This window comes from Lissotriton helveticus, chromosome 3_1 (genome assembly GCF_964261635.1).
Source record: "Lissotriton helveticus chromosome 3_1, aLisHel1.1, whole genome shotgun sequence".
Classification (NCBI taxonomy): domain Eukaryota; kingdom Metazoa; phylum Chordata; class Amphibia; order Caudata; family Salamandridae; genus Lissotriton; species Lissotriton helveticus.
In genome coordinates this window covers 1,480,610,298-1,480,637,752 of record NC_136061.1, presented here as the reverse complement: position 1 = coordinate 1,480,637,752, position 27,455 = coordinate 1,480,610,298, and the positions used below count along the sequence as shown (strand labels likewise).

Below are 27,455 nucleotides of genomic sequence, written 5' to 3'. Positions count from 1 at the left end.
TATCTATATTATCTAGCAACGCAACTTCTCTCCATCCAGGACTGGTTCAACAGGAGTAGTCCGACCCGGCCTATAGGCTCGAGCTTGGGGAGCTGGGCCTCGCCAAAATCCAATCCTTCCTATATGGGGCTCCGATTCCTTCACGCCTTCCAGAGGTGACGCGTTCTGTGTTACTGGCTTGGCGGGCGGCACACCAACTGGACACGCACACTGACTCAGTGCACACCCCTGTGGCACGGGACCTGGCTTAAGGAGGTGACCGGGCTTCGGGGCTTTGCGGCTTGGGACCTCAAAGGCATCACGTAGCTGGGAGACGTTTGGGTGGGGGACCACATGCGCTCTTTCGAAGAGCCCCGAACCAGGTACTCGCTGCCCCACTCGCAATTCTTTCGCTATCTTCAGCTGCGACGCGCCGTACGCCTACATCTTACGACGCGTACGCGGCAGCCAGACCAAAGCCCGCCCGAAGCCCAGATTATATTCGGGACCTGGGGAAGGGTGGCATTTCCCGATTTACCGCACACTGATAAACAACACCCAGACTTCCTTGGACCGACTGCGTACACAATGGGAGGACTGGGTGGGCCCCTTGGAAGAGGAAGACTGGTGAGATGCCATTATGGCCCCCAGAACATTCACCGCTTCCGCTAAGCTGCGCTTGGTGCAGCTCTACTATCTACATGCCGCATACCTTACCCCTGTGCGCCTTCATCGTGTAAGGCTTAGCCCGTCTTCAGCCTGTACCAGATGTGGCCATGAACCCGCTGGCTTCCTCCACATGGTCTGAGCCTGTCCCCTCCTAACGAGATTCTGGAGGAAAGGCATCAAAGAGGAACTCTCCGAGGTTCTTGGATGGGAGTCCCACACTACCCTAAGCACACAATCCTGAGCATCACTGATGGGTTAGACGGGTCACGCAATGAAAAGTTGTTCTTTACTACAGCGATGGTGGTGGCTGAGAGAGACATTGCGGCCTCCTGGAAATGCCCAGAACCCCCAACGGTGAGACGTTGGCGGGATGGAGTGGACTCGTGCGCCACGCAAGAGAAGGTTATGTATGTGGCACATGGCTGCCCCAAGAAATACCAAAGAATTTGGGGGAAGTGGCTGGGGGGGTGGGATCTAATTTTGGGGGGGGGGGTCCGACTGTTTCTGTCTTATCTCTACTTTATCAATGTCTGTATAATGGGTAACGAGATTTTGTATGCGTAATCCTCGATCATTGTATTACGGTGCAGATTGGCTGGTGTTTTCCTTCTGTAAACTAAATAAAAATGTGTTTATCAAAAAAATTTCACCAGTAGCTGTCCTAATAACGTATCTAAAAAATTAAGAATCAAGTCAATCAGTTATGGACATTTCACGGCCCTTCCAGCTGCGCAGATTACAGAACTTATTATAAAGATCAAAGCAGGATCTCTCCACGACCAACGAAAAAAGTGTTCACTTGGTTCCGGAAGTCATAGCATGTCATCCATCTGTCATCTTCTCTACCATACTGACAAAAGAAATTGGTAGTGGTGTTCCCCAAAGAGGGAATAACCGCACATTCAAATAGGTGTCAAAAAAGATAGTTGGTTGGGGCACAAAGTTACTAGAAGTATTGAAAATAATAGAGTGGGAGTGCTAAGGAGACCACCGTCACTCACTACCAAGGGTGACTAAGGCAGTTCTAAGGGACAGATAAGCACTATCCTAAAAAGTAATGTTAAAGATGACCTAATAATCACAACATTTTTATTTTTATAAAACTCAAATAGTCATAATATAAGCAAGCTTCATGGAAGAAATGGACTCAGTGGTGGGCGCGAAAAAAATATATCGTCTCAGACCCGAACAGTAAAAATGAACCAGAGCACAGCTCTCCGTTGTCGTTGGAGGAAAATACCTCTAAGGAGTGAATGAATAAAGTAATAATCGGGCACCTTTCAAAACGCCGCTGGCGAGGGAAGCCTCTAAATAGTGGTTAAATGCCGTGATCACAATGTATTTCACTCTATGTGAGGGTGTAGAAAAAGGCAAGGACCAAGGTATTTGGCGTCCATGCTCCTAATTCCTTGTTGTATGTCCGTTCGACTTAGTCGTGTTATCAGGCGTGCGTACTGCCACAATTCCGGATTGCAGTTGCGGCTTTTTTCTTATTGACCCGACTACTATTATTATTAGTAGCGTTCTGCTCGTCCTTATGACATCGAACAGACATACAACGAGGAATTAGGAGGTTACCATACCACATCCTTATAAGACATTTTCGGATTCTTAACCTTTTTGTATATCTTCTCTACCATGTTTAACACAGGGATCTTCCCTACACCCTAGAAGTCAGCCTCAGTGCTCCCTTTTGTAAAGAAGCCCAATCTTAATATTCTGGAACCGAAAAGCTATCGACTTATAGCCCGGCTTCCATACCCAGCCAAACTAGCAGAAACAATCATGAATCTCCAACTTTCCTCCTTTATTGAGAATAATCATCTTTCAGATGATTCGTAGTTCAGTTTGAGAGTGAATCATAATACCTAAACTTCTCGGATTACAGCTACAGAGGAAATCAGAGCGTTCCTTCACAGAGGGGGCAATGCGGTCCTTATCCTGATGAATCTTTCATCAGCTTTCGATGCGGTTAACCACGATTTGTGGGTTGACCGTATGATCCTGGGATTGGAGATACAGCCCTGGCGTTACTAAAATCTTTCCTAACGGGATGCCGAAAAGTGGTGTCGCTGGGTGAATTCAATTCAGATCCATACTTCTAACCCTTTGGGGTTCCACAGATCTTCCCTATTCCCTACCCTATTTAATCTTTATGTTACACCTCTTGCCTGATAAAATCCTTTGGCTGGTCACGGGCGTCATACACCAATGAGACACCAATAATAGTCTCACTGGAACAAAGGGAAAACTGTTCTGGTAGCACAGTCAATAACTACATGAGAGCAGTCAGCAAATGGATAGATAGTAATTGCTTGAAACTCTATACCACAAACACAGCGGTCATCCTGTTCAGCAATGATCCATCCCTCTGGTCTTAGAACTTGTGGCCATCTGATCTGGGCAACCCACCAATGCCAGTATCAAACGTAAAAGAATTTAGGGATTCTAATGGATAAGGAGATAAAATATGAAGACCAAGTCAACAAGGCCATCGCTTCTTCTTTCTACTTACTTAGAACTATCGGAAAACAAAAACACTTTCTTCCTGCAGATCTCTTGAAATCTATAGTCACTGCTTTAGTTTTATCGCAACTGGACTACTGTAATGGTCTATATGCAGACCTTCCACTATGTCCACTTAAGAAATTACAAACACTTGAAAATGCGGCCGCGTGATTCCTTAAAAAATTCCAAAATCTCAATCAGCTAGATCAGCCATTAGGCAACTTCATTGGCTCCCGGTTAGCCATCACATCACCTTTAAGGCACTTTGTCTAGCCTACAAGACACTCTACAGGAAAGCCCCAGCCTAATGTAAGAAAAACCTTGAGTGGTACATATCTGGTATAACTCTCCATTCCAGAGCAGATAGACTTATAAAGGTTGCTACTTTCAAACCTGCCACTTGGGGTGGAAGAAGCTTTTTCAGAGCTACAGCTCTATAATATAATGGAACTGTCTGCTACCTGAATTAAAAATAGCTCCTTCCCAAGGAGCACTGTCTGCCCTTAAACAATTAAACTGAAATTTTCATTTTTCTTTTTTAAATGCCTTTAAGGAAAACGGGCTGCATTTAAAAAACTGCTTTTTGTAAAAAGCAGTCCAAGACATGATGGTCTGCTGACCCCCAGCAGGCCACCATCCCTGGGAGTGCTAGCAATTCCCAATGGGGTCGCAAATTGAGCTTGCCTCATGAATATTGATGAGGCATGCAATTTGTGACCCTATTGGGAATCGCTAACAGTGTCTATGATACTGTTGTACATTGCATTTTGCGACTCGCAAATCGACGAAAATTGCGAGTCGCAAAATGCAAGCTTCGTACATATAGCCCAAAATCCTTAAAGACCATCCAGAGTCACTAATAACAGACTCTTTCTACAGTTTCAACACATGGATGCCTTAAAACAGACTTTATCTTCTACAGTAAGAAACCCGCCAAATGGAGAGATTACTTCCTACAACACCATCATGTAACTAATACTACTAACATTATGGGTCTAAACTCACTATAACCCCATCCCAGAACTTTAGCGGAGAACTGTCCATAACCATTTACCGAAATGGGAACATCCTAATCCAAGCCACTGAACAAAACCTATCCATTTTTTATTGCCATTTCCCGGCTCTCTACGCCACCATGTCATTCGCTCCCACTACCACCCCTCTACTCTTTCCCAGAATACTCAGCCATGCACCCACTCCTTTAATAGCTGGACCTTCTACTACCAATCCCCCTCGCATTATCCCCACCTCCACCCCCCTACAGCCTCATCCCCAGACACCATGAAGCTTCAGTTTCGCTACCAGAATTACTTTCTTCCTTTCCATGGCACACCTAGCTTGACTTATCTATCGCACCTGAATCCTCTCAGTCTTCCAACTACAGCAGGCTGGATAGAGACTGAAAACAACAACCCTTGTTAGACCATCTCTCGATCCTGCGAGTTGAACGCCTAAAATACAAACCTAGAGAAATATCCTCCTTCTTCCCAGCATAACATAACCAGTATAGGAACATCCCTAAAGACCTTTTCAACATCATCAAACAGCAACCCCCCTAATTACCTAAACACTCAATGACTATACAAAGCTATGTGAATAGTTCAGAACATTCTTCTCCGAACAAAAATCCAACATAGAGATCTCTCTTGATCAACCCACCTCCCTACCCTACACCAAAGATTTCCACCTCAGCAAAAAAAGTCAACCCCAGGTCCTACCTCCAACTAATGCATGTCTCACCAAACTCCCCCTCTCAGCAATCCAGAACAACAACCTAATCCCCTTGCAATTGAAAAATGATGTAAGTTGGACTGCATTCAACTATATCCCTGAAGAAGCCCTCAAATTATTTGCTTGCATGAAACCAACATTGCATATCTCCGACCCCCTCCCTGCTGCGCATGTCAAGAATCTCCATCACCTCATCTCTCCTACATGAACCAAAATAATCAACAAACGCTCACAGCTAATCAAGCTAAACAACTCCACCTCAAAAGCAACACTAGTCTCACAAAGCTTCTGTAAGGATCAATTCTGTCCCCTGCCCTATTCAACCTCTAGCTTGAACTCCTTGCGGTGATCCTCAAGCAAGCTGAAATTGCCTATCATCTCTTTGCAGATAACACCAAACTCTACTTTAAAATGGTTTCAGCTAAAGAAATCCAGCACCTAAACAGCACTCTCTCCAAAGTTCAATCCTGGCTGACTAACAACCATCTTAAGCTCAGCCCCAGCAAAACAGAACTCCTCTTCATCCAACCAAAAGAAAAGTTATTTCCAATAGATATCTGGATCGAAAACCTCACTTCATTAAACTGCAAACTATCCCTTTCCAACTACGTCAAATCTCTGGGGGTTACACTGGACAGAAAACAGAACATGAAATAGCACATCAATGCCTCAGCTAAAAGTGCCTCCTACATGTTGAAACATCTTTAAACATCAAACCCTTCATACCCATCGAAGACCTAAAGAATGTGGTATAATCCTTAGTCTTCTACAAGCTGGACTACGGTAACGCAACCATCACGGGTGCCCCAAAGACACCCTTCGTCCTTTTGAAGGCTACACTCTACGTGGCGGCCAGATCACTGTTGGGGGGAGAGTCGCTTTGACCACATCACTCCCACTTTAAACAAACTCAACTGGCTACTAATCGAGGCAAGATGTATACTCAAAACTAGCTGCATAACCCACAAAGCTCACTACTCGATAAAAACTGTCTACCTCCAAAAAAAACATCAAAAGCCAACAAAAAGAGAACTTTTCGAAGCTCTAACAGTCTTCTCCTGATTCCGCCCAAATTTAAGAAAGAAAAATCTTGCATCTGCTCCTTCTCCGGGAACGCTCCCACAATCTGGAACTCTCTGCCTCAGGATCTACGTGACAATCAATCATACCCCCACATCATGAAGAAACTTTAAATTCTCCTCAATAAATACCTAGACCCTCCCCCAATTGCATAAACATGTCATTATATCATTGAGTACTGCCCCTGTAGCATTGTTTCTGGGTCTGCTTCTGCAGATGCCAGTCTATCTTTCTTTACTAGGATTTTTTCTCTCCCACTTTACTTACCCCTTAAAAATGCTTTTGGCTGAATCTCTTACTGCTGAGGCTCTATAGAACTGAGAAGATTAAACTACTGAGAGAAAACAGTACCAAGATGCTACTGAAACAACAAGCTGACAGTAGTATTCTAAAATACGGATATAGGGCCAGATGTATCAAGATACACTTTAGCGATTCTCAAATAGCGATTTTTAAGGAATCGCTATTTGAGAATTGCAAAATGGTATGTATGTAGAAATACGCTATTTTTTAGCGATTTCTTAAAATTCCTTAATTGCGATTAGCAAATTGCTAATCGCAATTAAGGAATAATTTCCCATTCATTTCTATGGGCCAGGAGGCCCATAGGAATGAATGTGAAATTATTCTCAATTTGTGATTCGCAATTTGCTAATCACAAATTGAGAATAATTTCAAGGGTGCAGGGGTGTCCAAAGGACACCCTGTTGCACCCCTGAAATAAGCATGGGTGCACATGTGGTGCATGTATGTGCATCACATTGCACTTTGAAAAATGCAAAAATGGGCATTTTTCAAGAAATTCGCAAATTACCACCAATTTGAAGTTGGTGGTAATTTGCGATTCCTTAGGGACAATTGCCAAATTTTTTTTTGCATCATACATTGCATTTAAGGAATTGCAAATTTTGCGACTCCTTAAATGCAATCGCAAAATAAGGAATCGCACATTTGCGATTCCTTATTTTGCACAGAAAGTTGCTACATACATAATGCGAATTTCGGTGTTTGCGAACCCATTTGAGCTTCATACATCTGGCCCATAGAATTAGGGGTAGGAGCTCACTTCTAAAGACCTCCTCTACCGAAAAACCACAGTCTATGAAAGTTGACACCACTGATGCACTGAAAACTGATAAGGCAATATTGCAGAAAGGGACATTGCTTGCAACCTCTATCAATGACTGGGGCAAATGGATATCAACTTGGATACCAAATTACTAAGAAGGTATTATTATGAGGCAGAGAGGAATGACCTTTCCTTATTTACTATTCCCCAAGCGTCTTGCATTAACTGCGCAAACTACAGAGGGATAACCCTGCCATCATCCCCAAGCAGAGTGTTCAACAGAGTAATGCTGAACAGAAGAAGAAATAAGCAGACGCTCAGTTGTGAGACCAGCAAGCTGGCTTGTGCAAAAATAAATCCTGAACAGACCATATTACAACAATGCGCATCATCATTGAGCAGTCGATTTTAAGGAACTCTACCCCCCCCCATGTCAATTTCATTGACTATGAGAAGGCATCTGACAGCATGGGCAGAGAGACCCTTTCTATGCTACTGTGGTGTGTCAGATAAACTATTAAGAATCATCAGGATCTCAAAGGAATGAACTGCAAGATTATCCATAGAGGACAAGTCACAGTAGCCTTCCAAGTGAGGACCGGAGTCTGCCAGGGATGTTTGCTCTCGCCTTTTCTCTTCTTGCTAGCCATATACTGGATCATGATGCCATCCATAGCAAAGAGAAAAAAATTGATTCAGCGGATGCAGCTCGAAGACCTGGACTTTGCAGATAACCTGGTCCTATACTCCCACAACACATCAGCAGATGCAGGAGAAGACCAACAATGAGGCAGCCACAGCAGCACAACTTGGCAACAACATCCACAGGGGAAAAAACAAGATCCTGAAGGCTAATATGGCCAGCATAATTGCAGTCACTCTTACAGGCAATATACTGGAAGAGGGTGAGCACTTCATCTACATGGGCAGTGTCACAGACAAGCAGGGAAAACAGACAGGGACGTCGAGGCAAGAATCTGCAAGCAAGGTATGCCTTCATTCAGATCTGAATGTGGAGCTCCAAGGACCTAACACTACAAACTAAGATCAGCCTTTTTAACCCCAATATAAAATTGGTCCTTTTGTATTGAGCAGAATCTTGGACGACAACAGTGACCGCCACTACCAAAGTCCAGACCTTTATCAACACCAGTCTGAGGAATATCTTCCAAATCCGGTGGACAAACACTATCAGCAACAATGACCTATGGCAGCAGACGTTCCAACTACCTGCTTATGAAGAAACCATGAAAAGAAAAATGGGGCTAGATAGGTCACACCCTCCGCAAGCCTGCATCGGAAACCACCAGACAAGCCCTGACCTGGAGCGCTCAAGGGAAAAGTAAAACAGGAAGGCCAAGAAACACCTGGCACCAAGGACTCGAGGTTAACTGCAAGAAGTTGTGTTACACCTGGAGTCAGATTAAAAGAAAAGCCTAGGAAAGAGATCACTGGAGATTCCTGATTGATGGCCTATACCCCAGGTGGTGTAGTAGGCATAAGTCAGTAAGTAAGCTCGTTGCATATATTCACCTCCATCCTTCGACAATGGCTATGAATTTTTCCTTTGGTTCCTTTCGCACATTATTATCTCATCCCTGTCTGCCCTATACTGGTAACTAATTTGCACTTTCCAGATCTGTGGATCTTACACAAACAATACCTTCTATTCTATTTAACCTGCTGAATTTCTTTGAGTCTATTATCGCTACCCTGCTATGTGCATCCAAAGGTGAAGAATTCTGGCTAGACGGTATACGGCTGTTCCTTGCCTCGTCTTCGGCATCTTTGAATACAAAGATCCCAGGCAGCATCATAACTGCAGCATCATATCAGCTTTTTTACAGACTTTCTCCTTGACCTAACTCTGGTCAGCTTTTCCTGACATTGATGCAATTATATTCTTTAGCTCCACTAATCCCTACAGTACCAGGGTACTCATGTTACTGCTCTTTCCAATCAATTGTCAAAGTCAAACTGCACTCCATTTTAGAACGTCCCAGCTACTAGATTCTAAGCAGGTGAAGGTGCCCCTATTTTCTTTTGGTTGGCAATGTTAGGGACTTGTCTCCACTGCAGAATATTCTGAAAACAATTGGTCCCATTCCTGTCATAAAATCACAGATCATGGTGAGAAGCATTAGAGGGTGGTTGCTACATAAGAAATTGTTTTTTACTTGTAGTCCTGGTTCCGCATCGTAGAAATATTCATTAAAACCAAAAACATTAAAATAATTAACCACTCTGTGTGTGGACCACAGAACACCTTAAATTCATATTTGCCCAAATAGCAGGGTTTAGGGTGTCAATATCCATATGAATCGACACACTCTTCAGAAGCCGATCCAAGGCAATGGGTTTTACGAAATGAAGACTGAAAAATGCCAAACTACATCACAGCAACTGAAATGCTAAGACATGTAAAGACTTCCTTTCCTTGAAGACAAAATGAAGTCTGATACACTTATGTTGTAATGCTATGAAGGAAAAGAATGTTGTGCCTTGAAGAATCCTGGAGCTTCGACTACCCACGATGCACATCACTGACTTTTGCCTCCTTCAGTTGGTTGTTCTTTATGGCTCTTGTGATAAGTATGTTTGTTTTCAATCAAAGTAGGGGGAGGTAGAAGTTGAGATCCATTCAGCTACCACGCTATATATTCAAAAATCTATTGGGGGGGAATGGACCACTTGAAACTATGAAGCCAGGGTTTTTTATGGTGCTGGTTGACCCTCATAAAAAACCCTCATACACGCACGTAGATGGTAGGGCGGTATATCTTGATTCTCCGCCGTTTTACGTTGCGCTAGTGCATCATCATAGGTTTTTTTTTGTTGTATGCTAACCTCCACCCGGAGGTAACCACTGGATGCGTATTAGTGTCCAGAAAAATTAAGTGCTCAAAAAATCGTGAGTTAAAATTCTTTGGATCATCTTAAAAAATATTTATTAGAAGGTGATTCAAGAATTCTAAAAAAATATTCAATGAGTAGATATGGATCTAGTTACTAGATCCTCAATACAATGAACAAATTAGGCCGACATGTTTCAGCCCCACTGTGCCCAGCCGGGTCTATAGGGCTTTCTTCAGGACCAATATAAAAGAAGTTTCTACTTACACAACTTGTGTAGCACCTAGAGGTGGTTCTGTACTCCACTCTCAATAAACTGAGGCCAATAGTACCTCAGAGTCTGGGGTTCTTTATTTCTTCGGGGAACCAGAGAAAGTTTCTCAGTTTTCAGCAAATAGGGAATTCCTCGCTTGTGATAAGTATCCTAAAAACACTTGCAGGTTTCTGGAGGAATCAAAAACAGGAAGGGATAAAAAGGGAGGAAGGGCACTTTGGGCTAACGGGAGAGAAGCAGTGGTTCCTCTTATTGGTTCTTCCCTCATATCGAGCCGAAAGTGGTTACGGATATCAAAGGTCCCTCACAAGCAGGGGAAACATGAAAAGAGTGAAGAGGTGCAAACTACTTTACATTGTGCTTCATCTTGTATTTGACTGTATACTTCAACCCCAGGAAGGCTTCTTGTCCTTAGGTAGTCACTCTTCAAGGCAGCTCTTCTTCAGATGATTTTGGGTGGTATTCACAGGGCAGTCAATCCACTGTTGTATAGTCAGGCTGTTTCTCCTTTGTTCTGAAGTAAGGACCAGACTCCTTCCTGTCAGTAAGAAACTGGGTTATTAGTTATGGGGGGGGGGGGGAAGTACCTACCACAAGTGATGATCACAATCCTTGTCAGATTGAACCATTAAGGTCACCAAATAAACATGAACTTAACTGTGTGGTAGCTATGGCACAGAGTAGACAGGATTATCCAAGAGGCAATGTGTAAAGTATTTACTAAAACAGTTACAAAGTCGAAATACAAAACAATAAAAATCTCAAAACATAGAAAAGTAGACTAAAAGTTAGTAAACAAATTACAAAACTCCAATAAGGGGCGACCAGAGATATCAAGAGTTTAAAGCTTTAAGTACAAATAATGCTGAAAATACAACAAAGTGGCAATGACAGTAAATGGCTACATTAAAACAGGGCCAAGTGCAATTTGTCCCGGACTGTGTTCGATTGCAGTTCGGATACACTAACTTGGTTAGTCCTGGTCAATGATTTTATTTTCTGATGTTAGTCCTTTGAGACCCAATCCACCTCAAGTCAATCAATCAGGGAATTGTGAAGCGCGCTACTCAACCCGTGAGGGTCTCAAGGTGCATGGGGTAGTGGGGAGGGGGGTAAGCAGCTCCGTTCAGTCGAAGAAACAGGTCTTGAGTGTCTTCCTGAAAATGCTCAGAGTGTCTGATGTCAATCGGGAGCTCGTTCCAGGTCTTGGCCGCGATGTAGGAAAAGGCCCTTCTGCCTGTCCTGGCTCTGCGGATGCGTGGGGTTTCGGCGAGGTCGGCAGATCGGAGGTTTCTCTTGGGTATGTGGAAGGAGATTATCTTGTTGAGGTATTGGGGTCCGGTGTTGTGGAGGCATTTGAAGGCGTAGGTGAGTATCTTGAAGGTTACTCTCTTGTCAACGGGGAGCCAGTGGCGGTCTTGCAAGTGTTGGGTGATGTGTTCCTGTCGAGGGATACAGAGGACGAGTCTGGCTGCGGTGTTCTGTAAGGTCTGGAGTTTGCAGAGCAAAGACCTGTTGATTCCAGCGTAGAGGGCATTTCTGTAGACCAGTCTGCTGGTTATGAGTGTGTAGGTGACGGTTTTTCCTAATTCAGGGGGATCCATCTGAAGGTCTTCCGAAGAATGCAGAGGGTGTTGAAGCAGGTGGAGGCGACGGCATTGACCTGATAGGCCATAGAGAGGGAGGAGTCTAGTACGATGCCGAGGTTCCGGGGGTGGTCTGTCGGGGTGGGCAGGCTGCCGAGGGCAGTGGGCCACTAGGTGATGTCCCATGCGGTGGAGTAGGGTCCGAGGACGAGGACCTCCGTTTTCTCAGAGTTGAGCTTCAGGCAGCTGTTGCTCATCCAGGATGCAATGTCCTTCATTCCTTCCTGGAAGCCGAGTCTGGTGGTGACGGGGTCCTTAGTGAGGGAGAGGATGAGTTGGGTGTCGTCGGCGTAGGAGATTATGTGGAGTCCTTGCTGTCCGACGATGGCAGTGAGGGGGGCCATGTAGACGTTGAAGAGCGTAGGGCTGAGTGACGATCCTTGAGGCACTCCGCAGTTGATCTCTGAGGGTTCGGACAGGAAGAGTGGCAGTCTGATTCTTTGGGTTCTGCAGGTGAGGAAGGAGCAGAGCCATTCGAGTGCGGTTCCCCTGTCAGCGTCGTGGAGTCTGGCGGCAAGGGTGCGGTGGGAGACAGGGTCGAAGGCTGCGGAGAGGTCGAGTAGGTTCAAGGCCACGGTGTGGCCTTTGTCCAGGAGGGTGTGGATGTCATCTGTGGTGGCGAGTAGGGCGGTGTTGGTGCTGTGGTTGCCTGCAATCCGGATTGGGAGGGGTCGAGGATGGAGTTTGCTTCAATACATTTCGTTAGTTGGGTGTTGACAGTTTTCTCTGCGACTTTGGCTGTGAAGGGAAGAAGGGAGATGGGTTGGTAGTTCTTGAGGTCTGAGGGGTCTGCCAAGGGCTTTTTGAGCAGGAGCTTTACTTCTGCACGTTTCCAGTCATGGGCGAAGGTGCTGGTTTGAAAGGTGGTGTTGATGGTACGTTGTAGTTCCAGTGCGATGACGGCAGCGGCTCTGTGGAAGATGTGCGGAGGGCAGGGGTCCGTGGATGCTCCTGAGTGGATGCCTTTCATGGTTGATTCGGTGGTGGCTGGCGTCCAGGCGGAGATGGTGGGTTGGCTGGCGTTGCTGGAGGGGGAGTGGTTTCGGAGTCTGTTCCTGAGGAATGATCTGTAGGGATTTCAGAGGGGTGCAAGTTCGTCTGATGGTTGGAGATCCATTTGTATAGTTCTTTGACTGAGAGGTTAGCATCGGTCGAAGTGGAGGGGGCATCGCGGTTGAGGGTGGAGTGGAGGTGCTCCTCCGTGACCTTGCTCCAGTTCCTTCACATTGGGTGGGTTGCAGATTTGGGGGCCGTGGGTTTGTTGACGTGGAAGTGTACGCAGTGGTGGTCCGTCCAGAGGGGTTGGTTGGTGTGGCTGAAGTGGATGTTGTTCCCCTCCTGTGAAGATGGGGTTGAGGGTGTGTGCTGCCTTGTGGGTGGGGGTGGTGACGAGCTGTTTCCATCCAAGGTTTGCGAGGTTGTGCAGAAGGGTGGAGGAGCTGGGGTCGTTGAGGTTGTCAAGGTGGAAGTTGAGTTCTCCGATGAGTTTGTAGTCCGTGGAGGCAATGGCGTGGGGTGCGACGAGGTCGGCGATGGTAGTGGCGAACGTAAGGTCCGTAGGCAAGCATGCCGCATAGTGTGGATCTGGGGCTGGTCTGTATCTGGAAATGGAGGTGCTCTGTGGTGGACGGGGAATCGCTAGTAGCAGAGGGGGCGAGTTGGGAGGGAGCTCCTGTGTGCGATGGTGTCAGAACGAGTAATGAAAAAACCTTACCGCCAAGACTTGCACAGGAACAGTGATGCTGGTTCCCAACTCCCTCCAGAGGATCCCCCAGAATCAGTTTTGAGAAAGTGATCCTAAGGAAACCCCCCGGGGGGAAAGGGGAGTGGATAAAATGAGAAAATAAGACAGAAGAGACTACACTGGAACTGTTCTACAGCTTCTCTTGTTCGGTCCGACCAGCAGACTTCTTTTCAGAGAAAACCTTAAATTATATTAAGCAACAATATTAGCTTATATTCCCTATCTACTCTATTCCAGCTCTCTATGTTTCTGCTTATACCTTTTGTTCCAGAAACCTTGCCTCTCTTCTTAATGTAAGCTCTCTCTATCTCCTTCTTATTTCTTGAAGGTGAAGGCTATTGAACAAATAAAACTTTACTTCAATGCACCTTCTCTTATTATCTTAATTATCTTTTATTATGTTCTATTGCTCACCTTTTCTGTTTAACTCTTCTTATTATTTGTTGGCTGAAGAATTGTGGAAGATTCTTTTCTCTATCTCACTAGGTTCTTCTTCTCTTTCTTAAACAAATTAAAAACTTGACTACTCTTCTTGTTTCTTGTTCGAATAATTTCTTGTAAATGAACGCTGAGATGCAACCTAATACTAGAATTATATAACCTAGCTATGCCCTCTATAATCTTTTTTATTCTAAACTAATGTGTAAACATGTACCTATAACTACTAACATTGTATCTTTTAACTCTTTTCTTGTTGTCTCTTTTCCTTCTACAGAATACACCACTAAGTTCTTTCTTCAAGGCAGGTAGTGTTTTCTTTTCTTTTAACTCTATTTCTCCACGTAATTATAATAACAGTCTATTCAGTCTATTAAAATTGCTCTAAAACCGACTGACTTATCTCTGGTCTTCTCTCTTCAGAATTATGCTGCAACTCTGCCCGCAATTCCACTGACACGACGAATTTCTTCCACACAGGTAAGCCGGGTTGTTTAGAACACTATAGCTTGAAACAACACATTATTCTAGCACGTAAATCTTCTCTTTGAAGAAAATCTCTAGGAGCCTCGGAAACACTCTACCGCTTCAGCTAGTAGTCTTGGTAAAGTGCGCAGTTACTTAGGCTCGCGCGCATCACCTTACCAGCAGCACCTGCGAAATTCTTTGTAGACTAGACAGTCAACTCATCGGCGGCCATCTTGGAATTCCGCCGATGAGTTAGAGACCCCCATGCTGGTTTCAGGAAACTATTCCTCTGATTACATGCAATTTGCCTCTGCAGACTGAGACAGCGCTTACAGTCTGTTTAGTGGTCCTGACAGTACTCCCCAACAAAGGAGATCCTTCCAATCTGGGTTTAGTTGGGTACCTTTGATGGAAGGTCTTTACCAACCGGGGAGCATGAACATCAGACCAGCATTTCCAAGATCGTTCTTCAGGACCGTAACCTTTCCAGTCAACTAGATAATGCAGCTGCCCTCGAATTTTCTTTGAATCTAAAGTCTCCTTGACTTCATATTCAATTTCTGATTTGATTTGAATCGGCTGAGGTGGTAAACTCTTTCGCAAATTGGGTGAAGTCTTTGTAAGTAGGGAAACGTGAAAAACAGGGTGCACTTTCCATTTCTCTGGTCATTTTAAACAATAGGTTACTGGATTTATCTGCTTCTCAATTGGATAAGGACCTATGTATCTAGGTAGAAACTTCCTGTTTCCTTTTAATCTCAGATTGTTGGTGCTTAGCCATACTTCATCACCTTCCTGTAGCTTTGGTCCTTCCTTTCTCTTTCTGTCTGCATAACCCTTATATTTTTCCTTTGCCTGTTCTAGATTTTTGATAGCATCTTGATGAACCTTTCCCATATGAGTTACCAGATCTTTAACTGCTGGAACAGAGATTTCAGCAGAGTTTAAGGTAGCATTTGGATGTCTCCCATAATTTAGATAGAATGGGGAGAACCCTGTAGACACATTTCTAGCGTTATTGTGTGAGAAGTCTGCCGCCCACAAGTAATCTGACCAATCCCCATCCTGTTTTAACAGATATAACCTGAGATATTGCTCTAATTCTTGGTTTACCCTCTCGGTCTGCCCATCAGTTTCGGGATGGTAGCTAGTGGAGTATCTGGCCTCTATTCCTAAACTAGTCAAAAAGGCCTTCCAGAATCGAGATACGAATTGTGAACCTCAATCTGAAATGATAGTTCGTGGAATGCCATATAACTTGACTATGTGAGTATTGAATAGAGTAGCCAACTGTTTAGCAGTTGGAACTCCTTTTAAGGGCATGAAATGCACCATTTTAGAGAACGCATCCACCACCACCCATACGGTATTATAACCTTGGCTAAGGGGCAAGTCAACTATTAAATCGGACGTAATTGTGTGTCAGGGACCAGGAGGTGTGGTAAGGGCTGTAGCAAACCTCTAGGGGCCTGTCGTTCCGATTTTCCCTGAGCGCAGACCTCGCATGCCTTGACATAATTCTCAATATCTGTTCCCATTCGTGGCCACCAATAATGTCTCTTGATTAGTTCTTCCGTCTTAGATTCGTCTTTATGCCCAGCTAGAAGATTGTCGTGACACTCATACATCACTTGATGTTGTAATTCTGTGGTAGGCAAGTACAGAGTTCGTTGTGATAAGGAAGTTGATTTTGAATTTCTCTATCAGATTCTTCCTTAACCCACTTCTGCATATCTTCGGGAGTCATGGTGCGAATAACCTGTTCCTTCACTGAGATGGGGTTGGTGGCACATATGATCCTTGAGTCTGGTATGATATTTTGACCTTCTCCTGTAGATTTATGGGTGTTCGTTCCTAATCTAGACAATGCATTCGCCTTCCCATTCTGTGCTCCTGGTCGATAGGTTATTACAAAGTCATACTCCGAGAAATACAGCGACCACCTAAGCTGCCTAGGAGTCAGAGTCTTTGCAGATTTCAAAAATGTCAGATTCCGGTAAAAACTGTCACTTGGTGTCGAGCACCCATAAGGTAATGTCGCCATTCCTTAAAGGCATCCTTGATTGCCAATAACTCTTTCTCTGTAATGGTGTAATTCACTTCTGCTGGTGTTAATTTTCTTGATCTATAGGCTACCGGATGTAGTTGCCCTGTCTCCTTGTGTCGTTGAGATAAAACACCTCCTATAGCTTGGTCTGAAGCATCAGTTTCCACATAAAGAGGTTGACGGATCGGCATGCAGAAGTACTGGATCTGTCGTGAAGCTTTCCTTTAATAACTGAAAGGCTTCTTCCGCATCGTCAGTCCATTCAAAACAAATTCCTTTCTTCAACAATCTAGTAAGGGGTAGAATCTTCCGTGAGAACTCATTGATAAATCTCCTGTAGAAATTTGCGAAGCCAATGAAACTTTCCACCTCTTTCATGCTAGCAGGTGATTTCCATTCAATCACTGCTCGAATCTTTTTCTCATCCATGTTCATTCCCGTTGGTGAAAGAATGAAACCCAAAAATTCCACCCTGGAGACATTGAATGCACACTTTTCCAATTTTACAAACAAACGGTTTTCCCTGAGTTTTTGTAAAATGTTCCTCACTTGTTCAGGATGTTTGCTTTTATCGTCAGAGTAAATTAAGATGTCGTCTATGTATACAATTGCGCATTGATCAATGTACTCTCTGAGGATATCATTAATAAAATGTTGGAAGGCCGCTGGAGCATTACATAGGCCATATGGCATAACTTGGTATTCATACAATCAAAACCTTGTTCTGAAGGCCGTCTTCCACTCGTCGCCCTCTCTCACCCTAATCAGATGGTAGGCTCCCCTCAGGTCCAACTTCGTATAGATTTGGGCTCCTTTAACTTGATCTAATAAGACCGAGATGAGAGGAAGTGGATATCGATTCTTCTTTGTGATTTTATTTATCGAATGATAATCGATGCAGGTCCTCAGGTCCCCTTCCTTTGGGACAAAAAACAAAGGCGAGGATACCGGCGATTGAGATGATCTAATAAAACCGTTCGCCAAATATTTATCCAGGTACTCTTTCAAATGTTGGTGTTCCTTTTCGGTTAACGCATAAACTCTGCTACATGGCAAATTGGCACCTGGCTCCAAATCAATCTTGCAGTGATATGCTCTATGTGGGGGCAATTGTTCAGCTTCTTTTTCATCAAAAACATCTGCAAAATCTTGGTATTCAGGAGGGATGTCTTGAGAATTTACAACACACACCGATGCACCGTTCATGCATAACGAATGAGCTGGACTGATCTCGCCACTCCTTTTGTTTTCTCCAAAACAATTCTCTTTGCAAATGTCTGAGTCCATAGTTATGGTTCGTGCGCTCCAGTTGATGGCAGGGTTATGTTCCGTCAACCATGGTAGCCCTAGGATCAACTGGAATTGGGGTGCATCAATCAAGTTGAATTGGACAGTCTCTTCATGATTGTTAATCAAGATCATTTGCATTGGGTTCTGTGTGACTAACAATGGGTCCCGATGAAAGGTTAGTACCGTCGACTGCTCGGACCGGTTCACACTTATCCTTTGGTATAGCTCGTAATCCAATCTTAGTGGCGAATTTCAAATCACAAAAATTCCCAGTAGCACCTGAGTCAAGCATTACTGAAACTTCTGTCATCGTGATGTGTCGGAATTTTATTACCACAGACAGAATCAAGTGGGGAGATGAGGATTGTAAGGTATTCGCTAATTGATGCTCTTTTGGAGTTGTATCTTGAGTCGCATCCACCTGACCAACTCCTCCTACAAGTGGTGCTGCAAGTTTTCCTTCGTTTTGAATGAAGTCTTGGGTTTCTTTGGACAATTTCTTACAAAATGACCGTTGGAACCGCAATACATGCAAAGATTTCCAGCCCTTCTTTTCTCTTTTTCCTCTTTCGTTAACGGACCTCTGATGGTTCCAATTTGCATCGGTTCTGGGTTCGATTGGCCTTCTCCAGTTCGGTTACCTTCAGATCTTGCTCTATCAAATCTTGGCACGACTGTTTTAAAATCTTTTCTTTTTTCACCTCTTCTTTCTTCCTGGCGAAATTCGATCTCCAATACCAAGTCTACAAGTTCGGAAATTTCAGTTGGTCTGTTCGGTATTTGGGCTAGGACATCTTTGAGATCGTCACACAGACCACGATAGAACACTGCTGACCTTTTGCTCTCTGGCCAGTTTGTCTCAACCACCAGCTTGTTAAACTGGGCCAGGTAAGCTACTAAGTCTCTGTTACCCTGTCGCAGCTGCAACAATTCGTTGCCGACGGCTTGGGAAATTCTTCGATCGGAAATTCGCAGGAATTCTTTCTTGAACTCATCATAGTTTTGTAAAATGGGATCATCTCTGGAAATTAATGGTAAGGACCACGATGCCGCATCACCACTTAAGTATGACAAGGCAAATGCAACTCTGGACTGCGCATCTGGGGAAATGGAAGGACGGCACAAAGGGGAGGGAGCATTGGGTCAAACATATTTGTGCTTTCTGTGGATCTCCACTAAAACGTTCTGGAGGGGCCAAAGGTATAACTGGGGACAATGAATGAATTACTTGTTGAGTTAGCCTATTTGAACCTTCTACTAAAGTATCCTCATTTCTCTTTCCTGTACCTATTGGCTGTCCTACTCTGAGCCAACTCGGCAGTTTCTTTTCTAGATTTTAGCATTTCTTGTCTAAGACTTTGGTTATCTTCTCTAACTACCACTAGTTCTTTTTGAATTGCGTCTAGTACTGTTCCCAGAGTTTGTAAATTAATACCCTCCGCCATACTGTTCGGGTGCAGGTATTCCACGTGGGCACTTCACTCTGTCAGAACGAGTAATGAAAAAACCTTCATTCTTCAAGTCAAGTCTTCTTCTGATCTTCCTCAGGTCCATGAGTGTTCAGGCGTGGGTGCCTGGTGGTGCAACAAATATGCCTGGCACAAGCTAGTAGGTGGGAATGACCATTGGACACACCCTAACTAATGAGGAAAGGGTTCCCAGGGCTAACCCTACCCACTTTGGACATTTTCATGCTGGACACACCAACAATGGTGAAAACTGAAGACTTTTACTGAAGTAAGTGTTAACATGAACTGCATTTACCATTTTGAACCTGAGGGACAGAGTGCTGGAATGTGAGTCAGTTTGCTCCCTTACCACAGTGTCTGATAAGGCTCCCAAGAGCCGATGACTTATGGTTGATAACTGTAAGCGGTTCAGAGACCTCAGGAGACTATGAATCACAATTCTAGCACCTCTAAAACAACTGGTTACTCTCTGGTGAAGGACAGTTATCCTGAAACACAGGTCCAGAGATGCTTAGCACTGGCTCACAGATTTCCTTCAGCTGATGAGCTCTGATTGACACAACTGCGCTCAGTGAGTGGTACAGAGACTTTCTAGCATCTCTAAAACAACTTGCTACACTCTAGTGATAAAAGACAATTATCCTGAATCAAATTTAGATGTACACATCCCTAAATGCATTAACAATGTTGAAAACTGAAGACTTTTACTGCAGTAAGTGTTACCACGCACTCCATTTACCATAATGCAATAGAGAAACTGAGTGCTGGGATGTGAGGCAGTGTGCTCATTTACCCCTGTGTTCAGCCACACTAAACTTGGCCTTTGAGGGCTGGGTGCAAGTGAATGTGGTGGGAGGGGTTGTATAAATTGGTAATTCCTGTGCCCTCCCACATCTAACATAAAATTACAGTTTGATGCAGTCTCAGTACCACAACTATCTCAGAGACAGAAGTCTGGTATAACAAGGCTTAGCTTTCAGCAACTAGACAGTGGATACACAAAAACTGTTTTGGCATTCTGTTTTCCTTCGTTGAAGCGTGTCCCAAATGTTATATGTAAAGCTAGCAGACCTATTAAACAGTCTGTGATACTGTTATATCAAAAGAGGTCCATGGTGATTGAGTCCTGACTGGCTGATAAGACAATAGAAGGGCCCTGCTGAGGTGACAGCTAGCATTCGTCTGTGAGAGGGGAGGCATCTTTGAAGTGAGCCCCAAGTGTCATATGAAATGCAACAGTTAACATGGCAACCAGGATGTGACTTTTGAGCATAACTTGACACTTTAATGATAAAAAGGATCCTCTCAGCCCCCCATGCACATTCTGTCTGGTTCAGAGGAACCATTTCTGCCCATTCAGGTCAGCCTATTATTTTCTCCTAGAAGCAAGTTCACACCTTGTGCGTATTTAACTGTTAATTACTGGATGTCTGAAGTGGTACAACAAAATGCAGATTTATCTTCTAGGGGCTTCAGGCAGGGAAAAGGTAGCTTTTAAAAATTGCCTTTAAGTAATATTTAGAATAAATCTGACTTCACCATTTAATTGGAGTATTAACAACTATTACAATGGTTGTTTAATTATATTTCTAACTAGTTCCATTCCCGAGATACCGTATTAGTATTTAATATTGCATCCCAGTGTTTAACTATGGAACAGACAACCCAGGTACAGTTAAAATAACTTTGAGGGCATTTTCACTGTACCAATATGTTCAACATTAAACTTTTACATGTCCTACTTTTAAACAGTATGCACCCAGGCTGGAATTTAAAGAAGTCATGATCTCTGACACATCTTACATATTTTGTGTCACTTTGCTGTCACCTAGTCAGATCAAAAGTGGTATTACAGAGGCCCACTTCCCTGCTATAGCTTGTGAATCCTGTGGACAAGCAATTCTTGTTCTATCTCCCAATAGATCGCTATATTTTGAATATCGCCCAAGAAGAGATCATGTGGGCTCCACCTCCTTCGCCCGCTCTTACCAATATCACTACCTCAAAAGCAGATATTTTCCATATGTACATCTATATGTGCGTATTTCAGAAAGTAAGCGAGTGTGTATTGGTTATGTGGTAGACAAGCACTTCAAACTCACTTGGCAAACGATGTACTCTGGGTCTTGCTTTAGTGTACTCACTGTCCACAGACAACAGCTCTTCTTTTTCTTTGGCTCTTAATGTGTTGACAGTGTTCGCAATAAGAGGCCCTGTATTTAAAAGAAGACAAAAAAAACAACAGTTTAAAATGATGAGATAAGAAAACAGACAGCTACTGCAACTAATTTAGTTAAGTTAGTAGTTGTGGGCTCAATCTGAGTACACACGCACATTCATAAGGCCACTAAAGTAGGATCCGATGGTGCATATTCTTACTTTTTTAATGACCTGATCCTTTAACTTGCGTAGTATTGGCAGAGTTGTATGAATACTGCACATAAAATGAGACTGGATATACTTAAATTAGTAGTTGCTCAAAAAACTACAATAAAATACATAGCTGATCCCAGTAGCTATCTAAGCACTCACCTAGGGTCAATGGTCATTTATCTTTTTGCTTCTTTTCTACACCCATTGCTTTGAATATTAGAAAATGTCCTACATAAGTGGAAACTGTGTTGCAATGATCTAGTATCACACTGAGATAGGTTTTTTCGTTGGGTTCTTTTAAATAGGATTTCCCAGATTTCCTTTGCTAATTTAACTAATCACTGTAACCACTGCTTCATGCCATAGCAACACATCCTTTGAGGTAGCCGCCTGCAAACGTTTAAGGGGCCTAAGCAGCAGAGCTGGATCTTTTTTAAAAAAGCACAGGAGCGGTGCGGCCTCACTGCGGAAAGGCGCGAAACTGCCCCGGGGCCAGGCGACCATTAGAACGGCTGGAGCTGCCGCCGGGGTGAAGTGAGGTGCTGGGCGCCGCTTTCAAACCAGGCGCCCTGCAATCTCGGCGGAGGAGTGTCGTCTGTAGGGCTGGTGGAGGGAGACGAGCGGAGAGAGGACCGGAGCTAAGCCTGAGAAGGCGGCGGAACCCGGAGCGGCGGGGAAACAGAGAACTGCACCTGTGAGTGGGCGGACGGGAGGAGTGGCGGGCCCAGAGCCCCGCAACGCTCCCCCCTCGACATCTGAGGCCCGTGGGGCTCTGTGGGTTTGCCGGAACGTAGCGCTGCCGACCTACAGAGGAAGGGGGACTGCTAAACAGGCCAAAGCTATTGACCGGTGAGGAGCGGGACCCGGGGCGGTCTGGGAAGGCTCCGTGGAGGTGCTGACATACGGGGGAAGGGAGCCCTCTTGAGGTGCCTGGAGCGGCTGTGGCAGTGTTTGGAGGCCTACAGAGGCAGGACGGGCGGCGGAGAGCAGAGGCCTGTTGAGATCTTGGCGCTGGGCGAGGAGGCACCCTCGGAGTTCTGCCTTCTATTGAGTAATCGCAGGCGACCACTCACTGATAGAACTGCCCCAGCACTGACCCTATACAGGGGGAAAGCAGCCTCACCAGTGAATGGGCACAGATACTACTGTCCTCCGTGATACTTTAAATACATTACTTTTGTCAGTTTGTTGGCAAGGAGGCACTGGAGGTCGTGCTTGCACTGCGCGAATGAGCTGGTGAGGGGCTTGGACTGGCACCGGGAATTGGGCCTGCCTCACAGCGGAGCGGACCTCTATGAGCACCATAGCCATTTAAAACCCTTCTTTCACTGGGGATAAAACTTTGTTCGTGCACCAGGCTCTCTCTAGCGCCCAAGCTTCAATCGCCAACTTCACCTCCCAGCTGTAGTCCTCCCGCCGCCGCTCCTTACATCAGCGGCTGCCGAGTGGGGGACTACAACTCCCTTGTGGCACAGCGGCAGGAGCCGCCAACGTCATCTCCCGGCCCCGGAGGCGCCACTAAAGGCGCGCGCTTCCAGCTTCGCGGGACGCCGGGTGAAGCCCAGGCCAAGGGCTGGCTCGTTGAAGCCCGTTAGAGACCGGTGGAGGCCGGGCTGGGCTAGCCCTCTAACGTGTAATCCTAATCCCGGTTGCCGAGTTGCAGTATGTATGTATTGTAAACATTTAATACATTTCTATACAGCTACGCATTGCATAGACTGGTGAACTGTCCCTGAAATAATGTCTACCCGAGGGACCAGAAGTAAAACAGCTGCAGGAGGGACCCTATCAACGGGCACCTTGGATAACTTCATCATAAGGGCTAATACCTTTATAGATCAAGGGATCACACTAATGGAGCGTAGGGTGTCCCAAGACCTCGCCTTGGCAAAGAAAAGATCATCTATGGGACCATTTGCAAGGGCCAAAACTCCCGACCAATCTAAGGCTGTGGGTCTTATAGATGTCCAGGCAGATGTACATGTTGCTAGATGTAGCTTGCCCAATACGGTAGACCTTTCAGTCTCTCACTTATCATGTGCCTTAGAACTAAGCACTGATTTGAAAAACACCCCGGACTTAGCTATCAGCACCACTCAGGAAGACACAAGCGTTACTACACTGAGAGGCAGGAAGGAGGGCGCCATCCCTAAATTACAGAAGCCAAATAAAGTGAGGGGAAGGGGACGACACCAGAAAAAGTCTACTGGGGACGTTGCTCCAAAACCAAATATAAATCACGACCCTCAGGACAGCGATGTCATAATAGAGACTGGGAGTACAGGGAATTTAGATAGGGTCAACTAGCCCGGTTGGGAAAAGTGTCAGTGGGGAAGCGGCTGACACTCAATTCTTAATGAAGGTAGAAGAGCTCTTTAAATGCTACCTCTCGCCTATCGAGAAAAGATTATCCCACATTGAAAAGAAATTAGCTGATCTCTGTACCAAGTCCTATAACCAAAAACCACCTGGGGCCCAAAAAGTAGGGAGTAATAAATCAAGCTGTAACAAGGTTACAGTACAAGCTCCTAAAAACCCTGCACCAGTAGCGGTGAACACCAATCCCAACCCAGCCCCAGTTGTTGAGAAGAGAGGTGAAAAGGAAGGTATATCCAATATATGTTCCGACCCTCCCGGTGCAGGGGCCATACCACGCAGCAAAAGGGAAACAAAAATGGTGGAGTAGCGGACAGAGGAAGAGTGGTGAACCTCCCCCCGGAGGCTACACCATATGTGGTGGTCATGACAGGAGTCCCAGAATTGGAGGATCACCATGAGGAAACCAACTGGTCGCTACACAACAAGGTTCGACATTGGCTTAACCAAAATCGACCTTTACCCCCACATCGTATAAGTAAGATCTTGACAGTGCGGAGGGTGGCATGGCTGGGGCACCAGAGGAAAACTGTCCAGGGAGATTGTGTGTTGATTCATTTTGCGGATCCACACACTGCCGCTCAAGTTTGCTCATGGGACACACAAGATAGGTTTGAAGGTATAGCCACTAGGTGACTTTCCTTTTTCTATCCCCTAATGAGTGGGCCCATTCGGGATCCTAGAGTTAATAACAATTGGCATAGAGCAGGGAATCGAGATTGGGGTTGGAATCGGGAGCCTAGGGGGGAGCAGCCATCCACAGAGCCAGTTCTTAGGGATAATTGGGGTGGCTTCCCGATCATGAAAAGGTTTAGCTGCCTGGATATGGTGGATTGACATGCATTATCACCAAGTCTCTTAAATAGGGAGAATATGGTTCCTACAGATGCGACAAATTGTGGGACTGGGCAAGTGGACCTTATAGGTGCCAATTGCCATGATAGCAGCGGGAATGTAGCTATTATACAAACAAAGGTTCCGGGGGGGATCGGTGACACCAATTTACCCCTGGAATTAGCTAACCCCTTAGAAGAAATTAGTGAGCCAATTCCCTGTGCGCAGGGTGGGAAAAAAGGAGTAATCACTGACGTGGCTGTTACAGGCCACAGGGTAACCATTTGCTATCTTGGAATGTGGCTGGGCTACAAAAAAAGATGGTTTTACCAGAATGGAATGCGTTCATCGAGAAGTTCGATGTATGCATGTTCCAAGAAACCTGGAGCCTGCTCCCAGTGTACAAATCCGGTTATGCAACCTTTTTTGTGCCCGCATCAAGCTGTGGCAGGGGCAGACCGGCGGGTGGACTACACATCTGGGTAAAAATCGGATTGAACTGGGATATTACCATCCATGAATCAGCGACTAGAGATATCTTACATATTTCATTCGCAGGACATACTAAGGGGAATAGGATAGACCTATTTAATATCTATTCTAGAGGGATCCCGGGGGAAACAACCTCATGTACATTGGCGATCCTAGAACAGGTATTAGCCAAATGCCCCCCAACCTCTAAAATCATAGTGGGAGGGGACTTCAACTGTACATTTGAACCCCTATCTAGGGATGATCCCCTGGGTATAGAGGAGGAGGAGGACTCTAGATGGTCTATCCCAGCCCTGTCATTAGCCCCAATTAGAAAATGGTCAGCAAGGGCAATCCAGATCAACGCCCTGACCATGGAATTTAATTTAAGAGCGTTAAATGGTAGGACAATTTCTGACCGTGCTGGAGCAATGACCTTTAATAGGCTTAATGGCTCGTCCAGAATAGATTATATCTTATTGGATGTCACGCTGTGGTGCGACCTAATAGATACGCAGGATAGCGACCACAACCCCTTATGCACGAAGTTAAGATGGGGTAAACTAAAGGGAAGTGGGAACAAAGTCCCCTCGAGGACAACCAACGAGGTCGTCCCTTACAATGGTAATCGCAGGCTGAAATGGGATAAGGTTCAGTTCCAGGAAGGGAACCTTGAGAGGATTAGGGAGCATGTAGCAGAATTGACAGTAGAGCTGGAGAATCTTGAACTGGGAAGTGATAGTGCCCAGGGGTCGTCCTTCTCCTCGGCTTACAAGAACACGATAGAGGAAGTAGGACATTACTTTGTAGTCCAGGGTAAAAGGGGCAGAGTGAACAATAAACCAGCTACATCCAGTAACCCGTGGTATTCAGACCAGTGTAAGGCGAAACGGAAGGAGCTAACAGTCGCCCTGCTTAAAAAGAATCCCTCACTAGTTAGAGCGGCTAGGAAGGATTATGCGCGGGTGTTAGTGTTGGCTAAACGAGAGTGGGAGGAACAACACTGGCAGGATCTTAAATCCGCTGCCATCAAGAAGAATGCCATGCTGTTCTGGGATCTGATCAATAAGGCTAGGCAGCAAAGTATACCACCTATTGCTAACCATATAACGGAACACCAATGGCACTCCCACTTCTCTGCACTGTATGGTGGGAGAGAAGTAATAGGTTCACCTCCCCCCGACCCAGATACTAGGACCCAATCCCCACCGGTGTCCGAAGAACCATTCCTGCCCTCCGAAGTAATTCTGGCCATTAAACATCTGACCCCCAGGAAGGCAGCTGGACAGGATGGGATACCAGGAGACCTTCTCTTGAACGATCCTGATGCCTGGGCCAGACTTATTTCCTTAATAATGAATCTGATCTCCACGGGTTATCCTGTGCCAGACTCATGGAAGGGAGCAGAGGTGGTAATAGTGTACAAAAAGGGCGCCAGAGATGACCCTGACAATTACAGACCGATCAGTCTGATTGACGTGATCCAGAAGGTGGTTGGCAGGGTCATCATCTCTAGGGTGGGTGTCTGGATGGAAGAGGAGCATGTTCTCTCCCACTTCCAAGGAGGGTTTCGCCAGAAGGTGGGCACGATGGACCAGGTATTCCGTTTTTTTTGCGATCTATTGGAAGGCCGTGACCATTAACAACGGTAGTCCTTATCTGGCATTCATAGATCTCAAAACGGCGTTCGACCTGGTCCCTCGGGCAAGGCTGTGGGATATCCTGGAGAAGATGGGCTTCCCAAAACCTCTTTTGGGATTTATTGTGAAGCTACATGAGGGGAACTATGCGAGGATCAGATGAGGCACCCAGGGACAACTGAGGGTGCCCGTGAGGAGTGGAGTCCGCCAGGGATGTGTTATGGCACCAACCTTGTTCTCCCTCTTTGTGAATGGAGTGGTGGATCATCTGAGGGAGGAACCGGCAGATGCGCCATCCCTGGCGGGGGAAAAAACACCTACCCTACTCTTCGCTGACGATACCATCTTGATCTCTAAATCCCCACAGGTCTTCAAAAACTCTTGGACCGCTTTAGTGTGTTTTGCACTGACAGAGGCCTCACCATCAACACCTCTAAAACAAAGCTTATGAGATTCAGGAACAATGTTTCGCTCAATGGTGTCCCCTTGGAGTTGG

The 27,455-nt window shown here is 45.3% G+C and overlaps 1 protein-coding gene across 3 annotated transcripts in view; it reads right to left on the bottom strand.

The window, feature by feature from the left end:
• Positions 1-27,455, bottom strand: part of LOC144823528 (uncharacterized) — a 457,863-nt gene that overhangs the window by 282,719 nt on the left and 147,689 nt on the right. For all 3 annotated transcript variants that reach the window (XM_078682114.1, XM_078682116.1, XM_078682117.1), the window contains exon 3: positions 21,368-21,478. In XM_078682114.1, the coding sequence (XP_078538240.1) occupies positions 21,368-21,478 (111 nt within the window). The remainder of the gene's footprint in view (positions 1-21,367; positions 21,479-27,455) is intronic.